This window comes from Orycteropus afer, unplaced genomic scaffold, assembly GCF_000298275.1.
Source record: "Orycteropus afer afer isolate SDZICR_OR568_19922 unplaced genomic scaffold, OryAfe1.0 scaffold00063, whole genome shotgun sequence".
NCBI lineage: Eukaryota > Metazoa > Chordata > Mammalia > Tubulidentata > Orycteropodidae > Orycteropus > Orycteropus afer.
In genome coordinates, this window is record NW_006921650.1 from 6,864,321 (window position 1) to 6,888,382 (window position 24,062).

At 37.1% G+C, this 24,062-nt stretch overlaps 1 protein-coding gene across 1 annotated transcript in view; it reads left to right on the forward strand.

The window, feature by feature from the left end:
* Positions 1-7,166: 7,166 nt before the first annotated feature.
* The window catches only part of LRRD1 (leucine rich repeats and death domain containing 1), a 29,937-nt gene continuing 13,041 nt past the window's right edge, over positions 7,167-24,062 (forward strand). Inside the window, exons 1-2 of the mRNA XM_007939820.1 lie at positions 7,167-9,104; positions 16,183-16,381. Coding sequence (XP_007938011.1) covers positions 7,167-9,104; positions 16,183-16,381 — 2,137 coding nt within the window. The remainder of the gene's footprint in view (positions 9,105-16,182; positions 16,382-24,062) is intronic.

Genomic DNA, 24,062 nt, shown 5'->3' on the forward strand with positions numbered 1-24,062 from the left:
GGGTTTGAACCACCAGTCTTCTGGTTAGCAGTCAAATGCCTTAAGCACTACACTACCAGAACTCCAAGACTACTATTATTCAAATTTATGCACCAACCACCAAAGCCAAAGATGAGGAAATTGAAGATGTCTACCAACTTCTGCAGTCTGAAATTGACTGGACATGCAATCAAGATGTGTAGATTATCACTGGTGACTGGAATGCAAAAGTTGGAAACAAAGAAGAGTTACCGGTAGTTGGAATGTATGGCCTTGGTGATAGAAATAACGCTGGAGATTGCATGATAGAATTTTGCAAGACCAACAACTTATTCATTGCAAATACCTTTTTTCAATGACACAAGCAATGAGTATACACATGGACTTCACCAGATAGAGTACATGGGAATCAGACTGACTACATCTGTGGCAAGAGGCGATGGAGGTTCAGTATCTTCAGCCAAAACAAGGCCAGGAGCTGACTGTGGGACAGACCATCAACTGCTGATTTGCAAGTTCAAATTGAAGCTGAAGACAATTAAAAGAAGTCCACAAGAACCAAAATATGACCTTGATAATACCCCCCTGAATTTAGAGACCATCTAAAGAATAGATTTGATGCATTGAACACCAATGACTGAAAATGAGAGGATTTGTGGCATGACATCAAAAACATCATCCAGAAGAAAGTGAGAGGTCATTAAAGAGACAAGAAAGGAAGACCAAAATAGATGTCAGAAGAGACTCTGAAACTTGCCCTTGAGCAGAGAGTAGCTAAAGTAAATGGAAGAAATGACAAGATAAGAGCTGAACAGAAGATTGCAAAGAGCAGTTTGAGCAGACAAAGCCAATTACTATAACGAAATGTGCAAAGACCTGGAGTTAGAAAACCAAAAGTGAAGAAACACTTGGCATTTCTCAAGCTGAAAGAGCTGAGAAAAAAATTTAAGCCTCGAGTTGCAATATTGAAAGATTCTATGGGCAAAATACTGAATGATGGAGGAAGCATCAAAAGAAGATGGAAGGAATACAGACTCACTGTACCAAAAAGAATTGGTCAGTCTTCATCCATTTCAAGAGGTGGCATATGATCAAGAACCAATGGTATTGAAGGAAGAAGTCAAAGCTGCACTGAAGGAATTGGCAAAGAACAAGGCTCCAGAAATTGAGGGAATACCCACTGAGATCTTTTGACAAACGGATTCCCTACTGACGTTACTCACTCGGTTATGCCAAGAGATTTGGAAGACAGCTACCTGTCCAATTGACTGGAAGAAATCCTTATTTGTACCCATTCCAAAGAAAGGTGATCACATAGAATGTGGAAATTATTGAACCATATCATTAATATCACATGCAAGTAAAATCTTACTGAAGATAATTCAAAAATGGTTTTAGTGGTATATTGACAGAGAGCTTCCAGAAATGCAAGCTGGATTCAGAAGAGGATGTGGAATGAGGAATATCATTGCTAATGTCAGATGGATCTTAGCTTAAAGCCAAGAATACCAGAAAGATGTTTACTTATGTTTTATTGACTATGCAAAAGCATTTGATTGTGTGGATCATAACAAATTATGAATAACATTGAGAAGAATGAGAATTCCAGAACACTTGATTGTACTCATGAGGAACCTGTACATAGATCAGGAGGCTGTCATTCAAACAGAACAAGGGGATACTGCATGGTTTAAAATCAAGAAGGGAATGCATCAGGGTTGTACCCTTTCCCCATACTTATTCAACTTATATACTGAGCAAATAATCCAAGAAACTAGACTATGTGAAGAAGAATATGGCATTAAGATGAGAGGAAGACTCGTTAATAACCTGTGATACGCAGATGACACAACTTTGCTTGCTGAAAATGAGGATGACTTGAAGCACTTACTGACGAAGCTTAAAGGCTACAGTCTGCAGTGTGGATTACATCTCAATACAAAGAAAACAAAAATCCTCACAGCTGGTCCAATAAATAACTTCATGGTGGACGGAGAAAAGATTGAAATTGTCAAAGATTTCACATTACTTTGTTCTACAATCAACACCAATGGAAGCAGCAGTCAAAGACATCAGATGACGTATTGCATTGGGCAAATCTGCTGCAAAAGACCTCTTCCAGTGCTGAAGAGCAAAGACGTCTCGTTGAAGACTAGGGTGAGCCTAACCCAAGCCATGGTATTTTCAGTTGCCTTTGTGTGTGTGAGAGCTGGACAATGAATAAGGAGGACCTAAGAAGAGTTGATACTTTTGAGTTGTGGTGTTGGTGAAGAATGCTGAAAGTACCATGGTCTGCTAAAAGGACTAACAAATCTTTACTAAAAGAAATGCAGCCGGAATGTTCCTTGGAAGAGAAAATGGCCAGATTTAGTCTTGCCTACTTTGGTCATGCTGTCAGAAGGAACCATTCCCTGGAGAAGGATATCATGCTTGGTAAAGTGGAGGGTCAACAAAGAAGGGGAAGGCCCTTGACAGGATGGATAGACAAAGCGGCTGCAATGATGGGCTCAAGTATAGCAAAGTTCTTGAGGCTGCCACAAGACTGGGTAGTGTTTTGTTCTGCTGTGCATAGAGTCGCTATGAGTTGGAGATGACTCAGTGGCACCTGACAACAACAGGGAATCGATTTTTGGCACTGTTGAGCCTTTATAGGTTTTTTTTTTTCCCACCTAAATTTCTGCTCTCACTGTTAATGTTGTCTTTCACTTTAGGTTTATTTTTTTATATTTTTTCTAACTTCTTAAGTTAATTTTCAGGTTTCTTCTTTTCTAAGATACACACTTAAGACTATATATTTTTTTTGTAAACATGGTGTTTGCCACATCCTGTGACTTCAAAAATTATCATTTAGTAAAAATAACTTTTTTGGTCTGTAGTTGTATGATTTTATTATGTAGATAATTGCTATAAACATTTATGTAAGACTTTCATATATATATAGGAAGCAGGCCACACCCCTGAGGAAGCCCTTTCAACTGATCTGCTGCTCATAGAACATCTCATCTTAGAAGTGATTACATTACATCAGATCTCATCGTAGGGAATGACTGTCATAACTGCTTAAACCACTTAGAATTCTGGTCCAGCCAAGTTGACACGCAACCTTAACTATCATATTGGCATAAAATTATTTATAATATCCTTTTATTGTCATTTTAATGGCTATAGGTTCTATAGAACTATGTCCTTTTTCATTGTTGTTCCCAATATTAGTTATTTGTGTCTTTTTTCTCTTGTTTTTTCTTGAACAGTCTTACTAGATGCATTTCTTTAGAGTGCTTTCAAGGAATTGATTTTTGGCACTGTTGAGCCTTTCTAGTTTTTTTTTCCCCTTAATTTCTTGCTCACCTTTAATGTTGTCTTTCACTTTGGGTTTATTTTTCTATATTTTTTCTAACTTCTTAAGTTAATTTACAGGTTTCATCTTTTCTAAGATACACACTTAAGACTATACATTTTTTTTGTATACATGGTGTTTGTCACACCCTGTGACTTCAAAAATTATCATGTAGTAAAAATAAATTTTTTGGTCTGTAGTTGTATAATTTTAACACATGTGTAGTTTTGTGTAACCACTACCACAGTCAGGTAACAGTTCATTTCCATCACCCTAAAATACTCTCTCATACTACCTCTTTATATTAACACTTTTCCTTCCACCCCTAACCTCTGACAACAACTGATCTAGTCTGTATTACTAGAGTTTTGTATTTTTAGGAATGGTATGCAAAAGGAATCGTATAGTATATATAACCTTACATATATATAATTGACTTCTTTTACTCGGCATACTGCTTTTGAGAGTCATTCAAGCTGTAGTGTCAAACAGTTTATTCCTTTTTATTGCTGTGTAGTGTCCCATTATATGGATTCACCAGTTTATTTATCCTTTCATCTGTTGAAGGATGTATGAGCTGTTTGCAGTTTTGAATTATGAATAGAAATTTTTCAGATGATTGCTAGAATTTCTATAAACATTTATGTATACATTTTTGTGTATATAGATTTTTGTAGGAGCTCTGGTGGTATAGTGCCTAAGGCACTTGACTGCTAACCAGAAGACTGGCGGGCGGTTCAAACCCACCAGCCACTCCTTGGAAGGAAGACTGAGCAGTCTACTTTTGTAGAGATACTGCCTTGGAAACCCAAGGAGGGGTTGCTATGAGTCAAATCGACTCCATGGCAATGAGGTGTTTTTTGTTTTTTTTTTAGAATAGAGTTTTGTGAAGTTAAGTTTTTATTTCTCTGTGATCAGATATCTCAAGCTTAGCACTATTGCTATTTTAGCTCAGATAATTCTTTGTTGTGGAAGCTGCCCTGTGCATGGTACATGTTTAGCAGCATTCCTGGCCCCAACCCCCTAAATGCCAGTAACACTCCACTCCTCCTTCAGTTGTGACAACCAAAAATGTGTGTAATTGTAAATGCCCCTTTCTTAAGAACCACCACTAAAGGGTGAATAGCCAGGAGTGAGTGTTCTGAGTCATAATGGTAAGTGTATGTTGGACTTTATAAGAAATAGCCAAATTGTTTTCCAGAAAGGCTGTGTTTCCATCTCAATGTACAAGTTTCAGTTACATCCTCACCAGCACCAGGTATCGTCAACATTTTTTAAATGTTAGTCATTCTAATAGGTAAGTATTAGCATCTCATTATTTTAAATTGCATTTGCTTCATGGCTATTGACATTGAAAATCTTTTCACATGCTCTCAAATTTTTGATACAGTATTTTTTATTATTACATAGTTAAATGTATCTTTGTTCTCTGACACATTTTTGTTGAGAAGTACATTTGTAAACATGTAGGGAAATTCTTTTATTGTTAGATTGCCCTGTAGTCTTAGAATAAACTGGGGATGATGTTAGTCCTTTGAAATTTATTGAGATATTCTTTATGACTCAGTATATAGTCAATGTTTATAAATATTTTGTGTGTACTCATAAAAAATACATATTCTGTAGTTTTTGGTGAGGCATATATAAATAAATATATATATTTGGTTGCTGTAAGCTCTGGTGGCCTAGTGCCTAAGGCATTTGACTGCTAACCAGAAGGCTGGTGGTTCAAACCCACCAGCCACTCTTCAGAAGGAAGACTGAGCAATCTACTTCCATAGAGATACCGCCTCGGAAACCCAAGGGGGGTCACTAAGAGTCAGATCCAACTCGACAGCGGTGAGTTTGGTTTTTTTTTTTAATTTGGCTGCTACTGTATTTGCTTGTTTTATCAGTTACTGCTTTTTGTGATTTTCTCTTTATCTTTGTATTCTGAAATGTCACTATTATGTATCTGGAAGTGGGTCTCATTTTGTTTATCCTCCTTTCAATTTGTTGGGATTCTTAAATCTGATTTCATTCTTAAATCTTAAGAAATCTTCAGCCATTATCTCTTCAAATAATGCTTCTGCTCTATTCACTCTCTCTTGTCCTTCTAGAACTCAATTTACGTGGATTAGTATTCACTGCTATTTACTCTCCAGTTCTTCTTTGGCATTTGCTATCATTTTGACTCTGTGCTTTAGTCTGGGTAGCTCTTTTGGAACTTTCTTCCAGTTCACTGTTCTCTTGAGCCAGTCTGACTCAAATGTGTCTGCTGAGTTCTTCATTTTGGTTAATGCATTTTCAACCCTAGCATTTTGAGTTGTATTTCTCTTGTTCTTTAATCTGTAATTTCAATTTTTATCCTTTCCTGTTAATGTTGACATTTTTGTTTGTCTGTTTATCTCCATAATAAACAAAATAAAATTATTTTAATATCTTGATCTGATCAACCTACTATCTGAATACTTGGGGTTCTGTGTTCATGTTAGTTCTCATTCATGTTACCTTGTCTTGTCCTGTCCCTGTTTTTCTTTTATTGTGTGCTGGTCATTTTATTTGAAAAGAATACTAGATGAAATAATTCAAAGCCTAAGATGATACCTTCTTCCAGAGAGGATTTTAGTTTGGTTCTGACAAGTGTCTGAGGGTATTAACAATCTGGTATGATCTTAATACAATTTCAGGGTATGTTAGTGTTTAATCAGGAACACAGAAATAATACCAGTTTAATAGAAAGGACTTAATATAGGGAGTATTGGAGGACTGAAAAGGTAGAGATACAGGAAGTAGCTACCATCTGGGAGCCCTGGTGGCGCAGTGGCTAAGCCCTTGGCTGCTAACCTAAAGGTCGTTGCTTTGAACCCATAGTCACTCTGGCAGTCTGCTTCCATAAAGATTGACAGCCTTGGAAACCCTGTGAAGGAGCTCTACTCTAACCTATAGGGTCATTATGAGTTGGAATTGATTTGATGGCAGCAAGTAATAGGTAACTACTATCCCTAGGGCTGAGGGGACAAGAGAAGAGGTTGGTTTATTGGAAACTACAAGCTTGAAAAGGGACCCTACAGAACTGAGGAGGAGTGCTACCCAGCTGGTAACGGTACCTCAGAAGTCACACAAAAGCCTCAAAATCAGGCTGCCATCCTATTTTTACAGAAAATGTCCCTTTCCTTAAGACAACTGTTAGAAAATTCCCCTAAAGTTCTGAATTGGATACAAGATACTTTAGTACTATATGCAAATGTACAATGTTGTTGTTATGTGCCGTCGAGTCGTACCCGACTCAGAGCAATGACCCCTCCTTGAGTTTCTGAGGCGGTACCACTGTGGAAGTAGATTGCCCAACTTTCCTTCTGAGGAGTGGCTGGTGAGTTTGAACCACAAGCCTTCTGGTTAGCAGTCAAGTGCCTTAGGCACTATGCTACCAGAATGGGACTCTTAGATAGCCACTGGCTATCCCCTTTCTGTCTTCCAAACATTTGCTGAGTTCTCTCATTCACTGATGTCTCATCTCCCATTTTCTTTGATCTTCATTATTCCCATCCATCATTTTAAAGTGATCTCAGGTAACAGGCAGTAAGTGTGAGTAATCAATAAACTATTCTTAACCAGGAATCAAATATAAAATTTGTTTATCAATTATAAATGTATTATTTTATATTTATTAAATTATTCCTTATAAAATAAACTATTAATCTATACCCTGTACCCTATATGTATTAAAATTCATTTTCAATTTTGAGATCTTTATTATACCTCTTTTAATATCAACTTTTTTATAGGTTCAGAGGAAAAAAAAAACTAAACATGAAAATTAAAATCAAGTTGCAATCTTGTGATAGTCTACAACGCATCAGCAAATAAGATGTCTGGAAAGGAGGATTCTTCAGAAGAGCTAGAGGATGTCACTACTAGTCAATTTAGAAAAGAATCTATATCGCAGTCAAGGGAAGAGCTGGAATTTAATAGTGAAACATCAAGTTCATTAAGTGAAACTTCCGATAGCCTGGAAGAGGAATCGTCCAGCGAGAGTTCTGAAACACCTCCTGAAAATGATATATTAGAGTCAACAACTTCCCCTGGATATAAGTCTAAGAGCAATGACGACCTAAAGGAAAAGCCCCAATTTTCTGAAACCAGTATTAGAAATGTCAACTCAGAGTCAAAAGAAATTTTACAAGATCCATCATTGTCAATAACTAAGATGACTGAAGAATATCAATCTTTCTTTAACAATCTAGCTCTTGATACATTAGGAAAAAATAGTCCAAACCTCCTTAACGAAGATCAGAAAGGACCTGACTTAGAGTCAGATAAATTGACAGTTAACCTTGAGGCTAAAGGTTTACAGGAATTCCCGAAAAATATTTCAGAAGTCAAATATATAAAATATCTATATTTAGACAAGAACAACATAAAAACTTTTCAAATAGACTCAAATGATCTGTTAGGACTTGAAATTCTATCCTTGAAAGAAAATGAGATATTATCACTTCCATCTGAAATTCATTTACTTCATAATTTAAGAATTTTAAATGTCAGTCACAACCAAATATCACATATCCCTAAGGAAATATCACAGCTTGGGAATATCAGGCAACTCTTTTTAAATAACAATTATATTGAGAATTTTCCTCCTGAGTTAGAAAATCTTACAAAGTTGGAAATTTTAAATTTGGCTAGAAATAAGTTAAGACACACACCAGGAACGCTATCTAAGTTGAAGAATTTGAGGATTCTCAATCTGGAATATAATCAGTTAACAATATTTCCTAAAGCTCTATGCTTCCTTCCAAAGTTAATTTCACTAAACCTTAATGGAAACCTGATCAACAGTTTGCCAAAAGAAATTCAGGAACTTAAAAGTTTAGAAAGCCTTTCACTTGATCACAATAAACTTACTTTTTTGGCTGTGGGGATTTTTCAGTTGCTCAAAATGAAAGAACTCCAGTTGGCCGACAATAAGTTGGAAGTTATTTCACACAAAATTGGGAATTTCCAGGAACTTAGGATTCTCACACTGGATAAAAATTTATTGAAAGATGTAACAGAGAACATTTCCCACTGTGTAATGTTGGAATCCCTTAGTCTTAATGATAATAAATTAACAGAACTTCCTAAGAATATGCACAAGCTTAAAAATTTAAGGAAACTCCATGTAAACAGAAATATTATGTTGAAAATAACTGAAGATATCTCACATCTTAGTAATATATGTAGTCTTGAATTTTCAGGAAATGTAATCACAGATGTTCCCATTGAAATAAAAAACTGCAGGAAAATTACCAAAGTAAATTTGAGCTATAACAAAATAATACATTTTCCAGTGGGACTGTGTGCTTTGGATTCTCTTTATTATTTGTGTTTTAATGGCAATTATATTTCAGAAATACCTGTGGATATATCTTTCAGTAAACAACTGTATCATTTAGAATTTAATGAAAACAGACTCATCATATTTTCTGAGCACCTATGTTCCCTTATTAATCTTGAGTACTTGGATCTTGGTAAAAATCAAATAAAGAAAGTCCCACCACTTATTTCCAATATGGTATCACTCCATGTGCTTATTTTATGCCACAATAGATTTGAAACTTTCCCTACAGAATTGTGTGCTTTAGAAAATTTGCAAGTACTTGATCTTTCAGAAAATCGAATACAGATGATCCCTTCAGAGATCTGTAAATTAAAAGGAATCCAGAAATTAAACTTCTCAAGCAATCAGTTTGTATATTTTCCTGTTGAATTGTGTCATCTTCAATCACTGGAAGAGCTGAGTATAAGTCAGGTAAACGGGAGAAAGGTAAGAGGCTGATATGTTGGGCTTGAGAGGAAGTGGGGTGGGAGGGGATCACAATCTAAGCTGTAGTGTGTGTGTGTGTGTGTGTGTGTGTGTTTAAAATTTACTGGAATATTTTTGTTTTTTAAAGGATAGTCTTATTTTCTAAATATGGGTTACAAATGTATTTCTCAACACAAAAACTTATAGGAAAATATTTCATTAAAATGAAATGCCAAGCAATTAAGCTACTAATTTTGTCATTTTTAAGAAATTCAGTTTAATTATAAAAGGAGTTTTAAAGTTACACATGCAATATAAACACATTACAGAAAACTTGGATAGTAGAGAAAATAAGTTAAAAAAAAAAAAAAGTCATAACACAAGCACACCATGGTAATAGTTCTATGGGTTGTATATTGGCAAAACTGCCTTCTAGTGTTTTAGTTTTCTTTTTCTTTTTTTTCTTGCAGACAATTTTTAAAAGTCTGAACTCAATTTTATGTTCTTCATTTTCACTTAATATTTAGTAAGCATTTTCCCATGATATGCCATAATCATCTCAATAATCACTGTAACAAATATATGACTTATGTAAATAATCTTCTGTTGTTAAGCATTTAGGAATGTTGTAATTTTCCATCATCATTAATAATGCTATGTTGTTGTTGTTGTTAAGTGCCATCGAGTCATTTCCGACTCATAGCGACCCCATGCACAGCAGAACAAAACACTGCCCGATCCCACGCCAGCCCCACAATCCCTGCTATACTTGAGCCCATCATCGCAGCCACCGTATCAATTCATCTCCTTGAAGGCCTCCCCCTCTTTCGTTGACCCTCCACCCTACCAAGCATGACATCCTTCTCCAGGGAATGGTCCCTTCTTACAACATGACCAAAATAGGTGAGACGGAGTGTGGCCATTCTTGCTTCCAAGGAGCATTCTGGCTGCACTTCCTCCAGGACAGATCTGTTAGTTCTTTTAGCAGTCCACGGTACTTTCAGCATTCTTCGCCAGCACCACAACTCAAAAGCATCAACTCTTCTTCGGTCTTCCTTATTCATTGTCCAGCTCTCACATGCATACCAGGCGATTGGAAATATCATGGCTTGTGTCAGGCGCACCTTAGTCCTCAAGGAGATATCCTTGCTCCTCAGCACTTGAAACAGTTCCTTCGCAGTTGACTTTCCCAATGCTACACGTCGTCTAATGTCCTGACTGCTGCTTCCGTTGGCATCGATTGTAGAACCAAGCAACGTGAATTCCTTGACAACCTCAATCTTCTCTCCATTTATTGTGATGCTGCTCATTGGTCCAGTTGTGAGGATTTTTGTTTTCTTTATGTTGAGATGTAATCCATACTGCAGACTGTATTCTTCAACCTTCATCAGTAGGTGCCTTAAGTCATCCTCACTTTCAGCAAGCAAAGTTGTATCATCTGCATATCTCAGGTTGTTAACGATTCTTCCTCCAATCCTGATACCACATTTTTCTTCATATAGTCCAGCTTCTCAGATTATTTGCTCAGCATATAGATTGAATAAGTGTGGAGACAGAATACAACCCTGACGTACTCCCTTCTTGATTTTAAACCATGTAGTGTCCCCTTGTTCTGTTCGAACGACAGCCTTCTGGTCAAGGTACAGATTCCTCACGAGTACAATCAAGTGCTCGGGAATTCCCATTCTTCTCAATGTTATCCATAATTTGTCATGATCCACACAATCAAATGCCTTTGCATAGTCAATAAAACACAAGTAAACATCTTTCTGGTATTCCCTGCCTTGAGCCAAGATCCATCTGACAACAGCTATGATATCCCTTGTTCCACGTCCTCTTCTGAATCCGGCTTGAACCTCTGGAAGTTCTCTGTCAATATACTGCTGCAAACGTTTCTGAATTATCTTCAGTAAGATCTTACTTGCATGTGATATTAATGATATTGTTCTATAATTTCTACATTCTGTGGGATCACAGATATGCTATAGTGAACTTCATAAATATAGCTTTTTTCATATTTTGGCCTAATTCCTTAGGACAGTTTTCCCTAAAGAATTGCTGGATCAATGGAAATCAATTATTTTTATGTTTGCCTTTCATTTTACTTAAACTCTAAGATTGAATTTTATGGAAATAGGGTTTTTTTTAATTAAAATATTACTAATTGATATAAGGTCTTAGTAAATTAATAAAGAGAGCACAGCTGTCATCTGGCTATCTTTAATTTGATCAGTGGAGGTAGATGATCAAATAGTTTTGGAAAGAACTGGGTTCTTCTCTTAGAGAGTCATAATAAGCATTAGTAATATTAAAGACTAGAAGGCTGGCAGTTCAAATCCACCAGCCAAGGAATCTTGGAAGGAGGTTTGGGCAATCTACTTCTGTAGAGATAACGCCTCAGAAACCCAAGGAGGGGTTGCTATGAGTCAGATTCGACTCAATAGCAGTGAGTTTTGTTTTGTTTTGGTTTAATATTAAAGACTGAAAATTATTGCAATAAAGAAACCATTTTACCTCTGTTTAATCTGTATTTCCCAGATTTATTTGAGCTTTACCTAATACCACCATACAATACATTTCCAGAAAGGCTACCTCAGGGAATACTTGCATACGTAGATAAAACAAATACATATTATGTTTTAAAAATTGCTTTTGTACAAAAAGACACTTTTTAAATTTAATTCTACATTATAATCATCAGCTATGCCCTTGGCTGGTTTACAATCTTCTTACTTTCTCTTCCTGTACCCTAACTGTGAATGTCTTCAAAGTTGTGTCCTTGGTTTTCTCTTTGGTTTCCTTTCTATTAACTCCTTCCTAGATGTTAGCATGCTTGTCATTTGCATGCATATGGTCCCAAAATCTACATGATCTGAGCTGGTCTTTCTCCAGTGCTCTGGACCCATAGTTCCCAAGTTTCACTGGAATTTCCCTGTTCTCCTACTCTTTTGTTGTCTCAAACTCAACATAAGTTTTAAATCCAACTCATCTTTCTTTTTCAGCATAACTCCTTTCAGAACTTCTCCATTTCTGTTCATGATGCCAGCTTTCAAACCTACCATGCTAGAAACTATGGAATCATCTTTGACTTCTTTTTCATCACTGGTTAGATCCAAACTTACATGAAAATTGTCTCACTTTTCTTTTGAAATAGCTCTTGGATAATCTCCTTCATTTTCTATTGTTACTGCCTCCATCATGGTCCACAGTCATAACTTCATGCCTAGATTATTAACCAGAAGCCTCCTGGATATTCTCTCTGATTGATTCTCTTCCCTTTTATCTGAGCTTGTCAAAGCTGTCAGACTTAATTCCACAGGACTATTCTCAATGTATCTTATCAGCCTGTCAGGAATCAAGGTTGCATTTCTATTGCCTACTCAAAGTGGATCATTGCCAAGGGCAACTTTCCACATCAGTACATTATTTCAGAGATTATTAGATGGTGGGGGGATACCACTATTTAAAAAAAAAACCCACAAGAACTCGTCTCAAGGAGAATATCTTATGTACTGGGATGACCACTTGATAAATCCCTTGAGGTAGGGATGAGATGGCCAAATGATTACTTTGCTGTTGCTGTTATGTGCCGTCGAGTCGGACCCGACTCATAGCGACCCCTCCTTGGGTTTCCGAGGCAGTATCACTACGGAAGTAGGATTGCCCAACCTTCCTTCCGAGGAGTGGCTGGTGGGTTTGAACCGCCAGCCTTCTGGTTAGCAGTCAAGTGCCTTAGCCACTATGCTACCAGAGCTCCTAAATGATTACTTTATATAAGAGCAAATAGTCATTAAACAGTCATCTGAAGAAGATGGGTCCAGCTGATTACAGAACTTTTATTTTGCTAAGTGAAAGATGCCCAACAATTTTCCTTCTGCAGTAGTTCTGTCTTCACACAACTCTCAGGGACAGGTAGTACCCCAATTTATGATGTATTCTAGTTACAACAGTCAAGATTCTGCTACTATTTGATAATGCCCCAGGACATCCTCTTCATGTAGATTATCTAAATCAAGACGTGAAAGTGGTATATCTTCTTCCCAATACAACAGCTGTGATTCAACCTGTGGGTCAACGTGCAATTATCACTTTCAAGGCATATTACCTATGGACTATATTTGCTCAGGTAATAGCTACAACAGTTGGAGGTATGGTAACATTAAGCAATTTGTGGAAGAATCATAATATTCTCCAATGTATACAGAATGTTGCATCTTCCTGGGATGAAGTTATGAAAAGATGCATGCAGGGCATTTGGGAAAAAATGCTGAGTTATGTGAACATATGGCAAGCATTTGATCAGGATAATATAATCAAAGAGATAGGTAGAAAAACCATGCATATAGCAAGAATGCTGAATTTAGAACTTGGTATCACTGATGTGGAACAGCTCATAAATCACAAAGAATAGGAATTGACAGATCAGGACTTAATAGATCTGGAAGAGGAAAGAAATGTTGAAGAAGAAAGAAATAATGACGAGGAAGAAGAGAAGTAAAAAAAATTTACAGTGAAAAGATTAGCTGGAGGGTTTTTTTTCCCCCCCTAAACTAAATCAGGAGCTCTGGTAGCATAGTGCCTAAGGCACTTGACTGCTAACCAGAAGGCTAGCGGTTCAAACCCACCAGCCACTCCTCGGAAGGAAGGTTGGGCAATCCTATTTCCGTAGTGACACTGCCTCGAAAACCCACGGAGGGGTCGCTATGAGTCAGGGCTGACTCGACGGCAAATAACAACAACAACAACAAACTAAATCAGGGGTACAGTTGCTTGAAAACATGGACCCAAATGCTGATCACTTTGCTAAAGTCAATAGGCAGATTCAGGAAGCAGTGAGCTGTTACTGTGAAATATGTGAAGAGAAATTGAAAAAGACCATGCAGTCAACTCTCATTAATTTTTTGTCCAGAAACACTATCCTCTTTCCCAGGGATAATCCAGATGGTTCAGAGCCTTCCACAAGTGTAGTTATTATGATAACTGGCAAAATGCCAAGATCATCTGATTCTTCATCATGAAAGTAATTTTTGATTTTTTGTGTATTTTTTATGTATGTGTGTATATCAAAATATATTTATAAGATATGTTTCTAATGCCCAAAGACAAATAAAGATTGGATTTATAAAGATACTGAGAATAAAAGTCAGTAATAGTGAAAGCTTGAAAAAAAAAAAGAATCAATGCCTTTGAATTACAATGTTGGCAAAGAACGTTGGCTATACCATGGACTGACAGAACACTTGATAGCTGTGGATTTGGGGATTTTTTGGACAGAAGAACAGATAAATTTGTCTTAAAAGAAGTATAGCCAGAATGTGCCTTAGAAGTAAGGATGGCAATACTTTGTCTCACGTACTTTGGGTGTGCTATCAGGAGGGACCAGTGCCTGGAGAAGGACATCATGCTTGGTAAAGTAGAGGGTCAGCAAAAAAGGAGAAGGACCCTCAGTGAGATGGAGTGACACAGTGGCTGCAACAATAGATTCAAACACAGCAAAGACTGTGAGGATGGTGCGGGACTGAGCAGTGTTTTTGTTGTTGGCACTTAACAACACAACAAAAAGTGATTAAAGCATATTTGTTTGAAGGCTTGTCAAATGGTAGGCCTGCTCACCTGTTGTGATCTTACTCCTGTGTCATAGGCCTTGTTGTCAAGCCTCACTGTCTCCTTATCTACGTATGTCTCCTTCTGCTTCCCATCACCTCTCTTTACTGGTTAATTTCTCACTGGCCATTTTTATGCACAATATTTGCCTTGCCTTACGTGTCCTGTAATTTCTATTCTACTCATTTAAAAGAGGCTATTCAAATACCTTTTACACAAAGCTTTCTTTTAGTCCTCTGACTTTTACTGCTCTGCTTTATCTAAACTTCCATATATCTGTTATTAGCAGTAGTCTTTATTTTGGCATTTGATTACTTACTGCTTTCTTGTTTCATATGAGTACATTTTGTTGCCTGAACTAAATTTTAATTCCCTTAAAGTTAGGGACTCTCCTCGGTAAGAAGATGGGGCAATCTACTTCTGTAGTGATACTGCCTTGGAAACCCAAGGAGGGATTGCTATGAGTCGGGTCCGACTCAACGGCACATAACAACAACAACATGCTTCTTTTATATCTTGAAGAACATCAAGTACAATATCCAGCATGTACCTTGTTGGTTGGTTGATTTCTGAGGGGCCCATATGTTCAGAATTCTTCTAGTTCATTAGAACTAGAAGAATCTCCTTTATTTAAAAAACCACTTGTAATGGACTTATTTTCTTCAAGTGCACATATTTCCTCACATTAGCAAAGTGTTTTAATTCCTGCCATGTTGCAACATTTTTTTTTTTTTTGTATTGGGGACTTTATTTTAGTTCATGTTGCCAAACTATGTGGTTCCATTCTAAAGGGTTTTATTTACTGCTTGGGAACACATTCACAAAAGGTATAAAACATGCAATATCATGTCATTTCAGAATCCAAGGAAAATACAATGTACTAATAAATAACAATTCCTAATCGATGAGGAGGAGCTCTGGTAGCATAGTGCCTAAGGCACTTGACTGCTAACCAGAAGGCTGGTGGTTCAAACCCACCAGCCACTCCTCGGAAGGAAGATAGGGCAATCTACTTCTGTAGTGACACTGCCTCGGAAACCCAAGGAGGGGGTCGCTGTAAGTTGGGTCCGACTCAACGGCACAAAGCAACAACAGCAATCAATGAGGGTAGGAATGACTAAAGAGATCAAACGTGGGACCGAGCAGTTTGGAAAGGCTTCAGGGAGGAGAAGAAACCAAAACATAGTCAGATTTGGAGAGGGAAGCAGCAGGAGGAAGGAAAAAAGGGATAAGGCAGCAATAAACACCTGTGTTAGGAGATTGAAGAAAGCATATTAGGACAAAGGGTTAAACTGGTAGCACTGGCCATATCAGGGAGTTACTTGGAGGTCACACAGTATCTTGCAGGTTTTAGACAGGAGGGATGTCACTAAGAAATTAGGGCATAATGAAAGTACTCATTTCTAGGATAAAAATATCTCTCCTTTCTGTTAATCTTAGAGAAAGCTTTAAACATAATCATTATTAAAGTATAATTATTTAATCTTTGTTACAGTTAACAGGACTTCCAGAAGAACTGTGTAATTTGATTCAACTTAAGGAACTTGATATCTCAAATAATGCAATCAGAGAGTTACCAAGGAATATAGGGCAATTGAGAAGTTTGGTTAGTTTAAACGCATGCAACAATCGAATAATATATCTTCCACCATCTTTTCTATTTTTAAATGATCTCCAGCAACTAAACTTGAGTGGTGAGTGTCAAGCATAATCAATAAGCAGTGTATTAGTGTCCAGGTTGTGAATTTTGCTGGCAAGACACAGAATAGCAGACAGTTGATATAATGGATCAAGTGCCCATTGGAAGGAGATGAGTATCCATGGTACAGAAAATGAGAACAAAGCATAAACTCTAGTTCCTGCCTTGAAAGATGTTATCCAGCTGGAAACTGAAGCAATTTTCGTTTCTTTTCTTTCTTTTCTGCCAATACCCAGTCATTCTGTGTTTCTTCCTTTCCTGAAGTTGGCCTCACTTCTCCCTCTATGCACACCTAGGCAACCTCAGGTCTGCATTTTCTCTCCTTTCCCTTCTCAGCTTATTCCCCTAACCCCAGTCCCATAATCTACAATACTCCTATACTATACACACAGCCTTTTAAAAAGTGAACCACACACTCTAAAGATATAAAAAATACTTCCTAAAGCACAACTAGATTAATATTTTCCTTAATTTTGCTATGAAATATTTCTAACTTACAGGAAGAACAAAAAATAAACACCTGTGTATCTATTCCTACATATAATGGACCTCAACATTTTGTTGATATTTACTTGAGATATTTTTTATAAGAAATAAAATAATAGAGATAGAGTTGAAATTTATTTTGTATTTCTCCCCAAACTAGAAGTAATCACTATACTGAAATTGGTAAGTATCTTTTCCATCCATATTTTATATATTGTGCATGTGTGTGTATACATAAAATGTACTTTTTGAGTTTTTAAAGTTTTTTGAAATTGTATCATAGTCTATGGATCATTTTGTAACTTGCTTTTTTCACTTGTTATATTTTTAAGATTAATCCATGTTAATATATATATAAACCTAGTTCATTTAAATGCTGTGTAATATTCAGTTATACAGTTGAACAACAATTAGTCCATTATCCTTTTGATGGACAATTACACCTACTTCTCACTTATCAATTTGTTATCTGACATTTCACATTTATGACAATAGTAAAAAATGTATTATCCGACTATTTTGCACATTAACAACGTATATCTGGCAGTAATGAACACGAAAGTGCAAGGCAAGACTAATGCAGGCTGTGATGGTTAGGGTTATGTATCAATTTAGCTGGGCCAGTGGTTTCCCAGTGGTTTGGTGGTTATGTAATGATCTAATTTGGCAGTTATGTAATGATGCAGTCATCCTCCATTTTGTGATCTGAAGTGGTCATCTTTCATTTTTGCATGACACTGATTTTCACATAATGACCTGATCTTTGGAACCTAACCATGTCATTAAATGAGAAGTGGATATAGGTTGTTTCCAGTTTGTTTGTTATAATAAATATCCTTGTACATGTCCCTGGTATACATCTCCTTGAGTTTCTCTAGAGCATATAAGTAGAATTGCTGGGTTATATGGGGTTTAGGGATGTACATTTTCAACTTCACCAGATTTTGACAGTTTACATTCTCACCAAGACTATATGAGAGTCCCTATTTCCCATATCCTTGCCAATTTTTTATATTAACAGTGATTTTTGTCAATCTGGTGAGTGAAACCCAGGGAAGAAAAATTCTATCGTTTCCCGATTACTATAATAGAATTGGTATTGAATTGGTATTGTCAATAATAATCTGAAAAAATAATTAGATTTTAACATGATATCATGAAAACATCTACAAGGAAGCCATTTGTGTAGGTTTCCTTGGCCTATTCACAGTGTTGTAGTTGTGGTTGTAATCATTTTGTTAAGAATTATCTGAAATTTAAATATAGGTAAATTAACAAAGAGTCACTGTCCAAATGTATAGAGGGCTAAGAGAATGCATATGTTAAGGAGAGGTGATTGGAGGAAGCACTGGGAAGGTAATTGGAGGAATGGGAGGATTTACATCAGGATCATGCTTGAGAAAACCTACATGCTCAGAAGGGGGAAATGCTAGTCTATGCAATGGGTAAGCAGACATTTATCTGCTTTGGAAAAAAGAGAAGCCAGTTAACGAGATAGAAAAGCAGTCATTTGACACATGGGCTGCTTCACCAATAATTTGAAATTATTCTCAGGGAGAAATGAGGATCAGGCTCTGAGTATATTGTATATCTTGGATTGACATAATGAAAGAGGCTCTGGAAGACTCAACTTTACAACTCTTATCTTTGCTTGGAAAGAAAGGGAAAGAGGAAAGGTTATAAGTGGAATGTTTAGCATGAAAATCTGATGCACATAGTATGGGCATAAGGTAAGGAGGATCACAGCTACAATGGTAGCTGGGAAATGAGGGAAAAAAATGGACATATTTGAAGGTAATAGAATGGAAGGACAAAGGAAAAGTTGTTGTTATTTGCCATCGAGTCGGACCCAACTCATAGCGACCCCTCCTTGGGTTTCCAAGGCAGTATCACTACGGAAGTAGATTGCCCAATCTTCCTTCCAAGGAGTGGCTGGTGGGTTTGAACCGCCAGCCTTCTGGTTAGCAGTCAAGTTCCTTAGGCACTATGCTACCAGAGCTCCTAAAGGGAAAGTAGCAGGATGGAGAAATGTTATTCCTTGTAATTTGGGAAGGAACACTGAGGAGGAAATTTCCAGTTACATTTGATCTTTCACATGGCTGTCACTTGTTATATCATGACCACAAAAACAGTTGTATTTATAGGATTATGCCTTTCAGTTGGAAGTACCATATATGACCCTGTTAAATTTAAAGAATTTTCCAGATTAAAAAAAAAAAAAAAACAGGTAACTAATGAGAAGAAAGCATCATTGAGGGCTAATACCTACCCCTAAACTTATTAAAGGAATTGAATTTGTATTTAAAAGCTTTCACTAGCCACAATAAAAAAAAAATTTAAAGCTTTCACACAAAGATCATTGCAGACACCGATGGCATCATTGGTAATGTATCACATATTTACAGGAGAAACAATGCCAATTTTAAACAAACATAAAATTGAGGTTAGAATACTTCAGAAGTCATTCAATGAGGCCAACATTACCCTGATAGCATAATGAAACAAAGATATTACTGGAAAATAAACTTACAGACCAATATCCTGCATGAATATTGATGCAAATATTCTTTAAAAAATTAAAGGAAATCAAACTCAGCAATATATAAAAATACAATACAATACATTGCGACCAAGTGGTATTTATCCTGGCAATTCAGGGCTGGTTCAACAATCAAAAGTTAATCAGTATAATTCACCATGTCAATAGACTAAAGGAAAACCATATGAACATTTCATTGTTGTGTTGTTGTTAGGTGCTGTTGAGTCTGCTGCAATTCATAGCCACCCTATGTACAACAGAAGGAAACACTGCCCAATCCTGTGCCAGTCTCACAATACTTGCTATACATAAGCCCCTCGTTACAGCCACTATGTCAACCCATTTTGTTGAGGGCTTTCCCCTTTTTCGTTGACCCTCCACTTTACCAAGCATGATATCTTTCTCTAGGGAATGGTCCTTTCTGACAACATGACCAAAGTAGGTCAAACAAAGTCTGTCCATTTTTGCTTCCAAGGAGCATTCTGGTGGCACTTCCTCCAAGACAGATTTGTTCTCTTGGCAGTCCATGGTACTTTCAGTATTCTTTGCCAATACCACAACTCAAAAGCATCAACTCTTCTTCAGTCTTCCTTATTCATTATGTAGCTCTCATATGCATATGAGGCTATTGAAAATATCGTGGCTTGGGTTAGGCACACCTTAGTCTTCAAAGAGACATCTTTGTTCTTCAGCACTTTGAAGAGGTCTGTTGCAGCAGATTTGCCCACTGTAATACATTTGGTTTCTTGCCTGCTGCTTCCATTGGTGTTGATGTGGATCCAAGTAACATGTAATCTTTGACAACTTCAATCTTTTCTCCATTTATCATGATATTACTTATTGGTCCAGTTGTGAGGATTTTCGTTTTCTTTATGTTGAGGTATAATCCACACTGCAGACTGTAGTCTTTAAGCTTCATCAGTAAGTGCTTCAAGTCATCCTCACTTTGAGCAAGCAAGGTTGTGTCATCTGCATATCACAGGTTGTTAATGAGTCTTCCTCCAATCCTGATGCCATGTTCTTCTTCATATTCAGCTTCTCAGATGATTTGCTCAGCATACAGTTTGAATGAGTATGGTAAAAGGATACAACCCTGACACTTCCTTCCTGATTTTAAACCATGCAGTATCCTCTTGTTCTGTTTGAATGACAACCTCCTAGTCTATGTACAGGTTCCTCATGAGCACAATTAAGTGTTCCAGAATTCCCATTCCTCTCAATGTTATCCATAATTTGTTATGATCCACACAATCAAATGCTTTTGCATAGTCAATAAAACAGAAGTAAACATCTTTTTGGTTGGTCTTTGCTTTCAGCTAAGATTCATCTGACATCAGCAATGATATCCCTCCTTCTACATCTACTTTCGAATCCAGCTTGCATTTCTGGAAGTTCCCAGTTATTATACTGCTGCGACTGTTTTTTAATTATCTTCAGCAAGATTTTACTTGTGTATGATATTAATGATTGTTCAATAATTTCCACATTCTGTTGGATCACCTATCTTTGGAATGGGTACAGATATGGATCTCTTCCAGTCAGTTGGCAAAGTGGCTGTTTTCCAAATTTCTTGGCATAGATGAATGAGTGCCATCCATTTTTTGAAACATCTTAATGTTTCAATTCCTGGAGCCATGTTTTTCGCCACATGTTCAGCGCAACTTCAGTTTCTTCCTTCAGTACCATCAATTCTTGATCATATGCCACCTCCTGAAATGGATGAACATCATCCAATTCTTTTGGTACAGTGACTCTGTGTATTCCTTCCATCTTCTTTTGATGTTTCCTGCATCATTCAATATTTTTCCCATTCACTCTTACAATATTGAAAATCGAGGCTTGATTTTTTTCTTCAGTTCTTTCAGCTTGAAAAAAGCTGAGCATGTTCTTCCCTTTTGATTTTCTAACTCCAGGTCTTTGCACATTTAATTATAATTGACTGTGTTCTTGAGCTGCTCTTTGAAATCTTCTGTTCAGCTCTTTTATCTTGTCATTTCTTGCATTTGCTTTAGCTACTCTCCGTTCAAGGGCAAGTTTCAGGGTCTCTTCTGACATCCATTTTGGTCTTTTCTTTCTTTCCTGTCTCTTTAATGACCTTTTGCTTTCTTTACATATGATGTTCTTCATGACATCCCACAGTTCCTCTGGTTTTCAGTCACTGGTGTTCAGTGCATCAAATCTATTCTTCAGATGGTCTTTAATTTCAGATGGGATATAGTCAAGGTCATATTTTGGCTCTCGTGGACTTCTTTTAATTGTCTTCAGATTCAGCTTGAACTTGCATACAAGCAATTGATGGTCTGTTCCACAGTCAACTTCTGGCCTTGTTTTGGCTGAAGATATGGAGCTTCTCCATTGCCTCTTTCCACAGATGTAGTCAATCTGATTCCTATGCATTCCATCTGATGAGTTCCACGTGTATAGCCTGTGTTTATGTCACTGAAAAAAGGTATTTGCAATGAATATGTCATTGGTCTTGCAGGAATCTGTCATGGGATCTCCAGTGTCATTTCTATCACCAAGGCCATATTTTCCGTGATTCTTCTTTGTTTCTAACTCTCACATTCCAATTACCAGTAATGATCAATACATCTCGATTGCATATTTGGTCAATTTCAGAAGTTGGTAAAAATCTTCAATTTCTCTTCTTTGGCTTTGGTGGTTGGTGCATAAATTTGAATAATAGTAGTATTAACTGGTCTTCCTTGTAGGCATATGTAGATCATCCTATCACTGACAGCATTGTACTTCAGGATAGATCTTGAAACATTTTTTTGTGGCTATGAATGTCACACCATTCCTTTTCAAGTCATTCCCAGCATAGTAGATCATATGGTTGTCTGATTCAAAATGGCCAAAACCAGTCTATTTCAGCTTACAAATGCCTAGGATATTGATCTTTATGTATTCCATTTCATTTTTGACAACCTCCAATTTTCCCAGATTCATACTTCATACATTCCATGTTCCAGTTATTAATGGATGTTTGCAGCTGTTTCTTCCCAATTTGAGTAGTGCCACATCAGCAAATGGAGATCCTGAAAGTTTTACTCCATCCATGTCATTATGGCCAATTCTACTCTGAAGAGGCAGCTCTTTCCCAGTCATATTTTGAGCACCTTCAACCTGAGGGGCTCATCTTCCAGCACTATATCAGAAAATGTTCCAGGACTATTCTTTCATTAAGTTTTCCAGTAATATATCAGACAGTGTTTCACTGCTATTCATAAGGTTTTCAGTGGCCAATTCTTTGGGAAGTGGATGGCCCCTTCCTTCTCCATATAAAAGAAACAAAAAACAAAACTCACTGCTATTCATAAGGCTTTCAGTAGCCAATTCTTTGAGAAGTGAATGGCCCCCGCCTTCTCCATATAAAAGAAACAAAAAACAAAACTCACTGCGGTGGAGTTGGTTCCGACTCATAGTGACCCCTCTTTAGGTTTCTGAGGTGGCATCTCTACAGAAGTAGATTGCCCAGTCTTACTTCTGAGGAGTGGCTGGTGGGTTTGAACCACGAGGCTGCTAGTTAGCAGTCAAATGCCTTAGGCACTATGCCATCAGAGCTCCTACTTCTTCCATATAGATGTCTTTATTCAGGGTATATATTTTGGAAGTATGTTTAGTGACATTTTAGTGATAGTCACAGTTGATTTTAAGTAACTTGTTACATATTTAAGCAGCATCAAATAAATCAACATTACAAATAGGAAATGCTAATTTTGAATGGACAAAGCTAAATTAGGTTTCACTAATTTTTAACCATCATGTTATCTTTACTTAGCCATGAAATGTTTATACAGTACTCACTAAATTCCTTCAATAAAACCTTTATAACAGTAGAAAAACAACAAACAAACAAAAACCCTAAATAGTAAGAAATCAAATAATCTAATTAAAAAAAGGGCAGAAACCTTGAACACATTCTTTACGAAGAATGTAAATGGATGGATGACAAACAGCACAAGAAAATATGTTCTACTAATCATTACTCGGGAGCTCTGGTAGCGTAGTGCCTAAGGCACCTGACTGCTAACCAGAAGGCTGGCGGTTCAAACCTACCAGCCACTCCTTGGAAGGAAGATGGAGCAATCTATTTCCGTAGTGATACTGCCTTGGAAACCTAAAGAGGGGTTGCTATGAGTCGGGTCTGACTCGACGGCACATAACAACAACAACACAATCATTACTCTGGTATTTACTACCACTGAGTCAAATCCAACTCACAGAGACCCCTCCTTGTGTTTCCAAGGGAGTATCACTACAGAAGTAGATTGCCCAATCTTCCTTCTGAGGAATGGCTGGTGGGTTTGAACCGCCAGCCTTCTGGTTTGCAGTCAAATGCCTTAAGCACTATGCTACTAATCATTAGAGAAATATAAATTCAAATGACAATGGAATTTTAATAGACAAATAGCTAAAATTAAAATCTGAAAATACTAAGAGCTGTTGAGATATAGAATAATTACAACTCTGATAAACTGATGCTTGTTGTTATGTGCAGTTGAGTCAGACCTGACTCACAGCAACCTCTCCTTGGGTTTCCAAGGCAGTATGCCTACAGAAGTAGATTGCCCAACCTTCCTTCCGAGGAGTGGCTGGTGGGTTTGAACCACCAGCCTTCTGGTTAGCAGTCAAGTACCTTAGGCACTAC